The 1,064-nt window shown below is 48.8% G+C and overlaps 1 protein-coding gene across 1 annotated transcript in view; it reads left to right on the forward strand.

The window, feature by feature from the left end:
* Window positions 1–70: 70 nt before the first annotated feature.
* Window positions 71–1,064, forward strand: part of NADSYN1 (NAD synthetase 1) — a gene marked incomplete at its 5' end in the record, with an annotated part of 19,824 nt that continues 18,830 nt past the window's right edge. Inside the window, 2 exons of the mRNA XM_009334589.1 lie at window positions 71–138; window positions 607–723. Of these exons, the coding sequence (XP_009332864.1) occupies window positions 71–138; window positions 607–723 (185 nt within the window). The remainder of the gene's footprint in view (window positions 139–606; window positions 724–1,064) is intronic.

A 1,064-nucleotide genomic window follows, 5' to 3' on the forward strand; every position in this document is an offset into this window, starting at 1 on the left:
GGCCCGGGGGCGTCTGGGCAGGGCAGGGCGGGCCGGGCCTGAGCGTCCGGCTGGTGGTTAATCCAACCCTCTTCCAGGTATTGACATCGCGAAGAGCCAGGGAGCCCGGTACCGGCTCGGTCCAGAGCTCGAAATCTGGTAAGAGCGCTGTGTCGGTTCGGGGTTTGACACGTCCCCAGTGAATTCCTGAAGAACGGTCGGTAAGAAAATCAGCCATGTAGTACTCTCATGCCCGAAGCATGACTGAAAGCGTGCGGCTGTCAGCGCCAAGAAAAACATTCTAGTTGCAAGCACAAGATTGGTTCTCTTGTCTTGGAAACGTGGCTGGTGCTGATCATTTTTGACCTATTTCAGCGAGTCTTCCTTCACAGAAACTAGCGCTTTGACTCCTGCCTGGGCCCAGGCTGCTGCTCTTGAAAGGCATATCCCAGCAGTGCCGCGGAGTTCTAAGTGCTGTCAGCAGGGATGGTGTTGACAGTGCTGCTTCAGCGTGTTCTGTGTGGATCGCCTGTGTGGACGAGGTGTTCCTTGTCTGAAGCAGTGCTGGTCCCTTGGCTCTGGTGCTGATGTGGCTGAATTTTTTATTTCTTATGTTTTCATATGCAGTGGTTACGGCTGCTCCGATCACTATTATGAGTCTGACACACTCTTGCATTCGTTTCAAGTTCTGGCAAAGCTTTTGGAGTCTCCCGCTACTCAAGATATTATCTGTGATGTGGGAATGTAAGTTTTTTTGCGTACATATGATAAAGGGGTAGGTTTTTAGGGAATGCTGCCTCTGCTGTGTTTCTGGGTAGCGAGGGCTCTGCACCAAACTTTTAAACAGATCTTAAGAACTGCGCTACTTTCCCTTTTAATTACCATGACTAGGACTGCAATGTGCAAAACACTTTCTGAAAGATAATCCTTTCAAAGATTTCTGGTGGTTGAGCACTTCAAGAGAGAAATAGGATAATTACAGTTAGTTATTGGGAACCCTAATGGCTGGGCCCTATTGCCATGGGTAAGCTTTTGGGTAAGACTTTGTATTATATGTAACGCAGAGGGCTTTATAAATTGACTCT

Source organism: Pygoscelis adeliae, unplaced genomic scaffold, assembly GCF_000699105.1.
Source record: "Pygoscelis adeliae isolate BGI_AS28 unplaced genomic scaffold, ASM69910v1 Scaffold171, whole genome shotgun sequence".
Classification (NCBI taxonomy): domain Eukaryota; kingdom Metazoa; phylum Chordata; class Aves; order Sphenisciformes; family Spheniscidae; genus Pygoscelis; species Pygoscelis adeliae.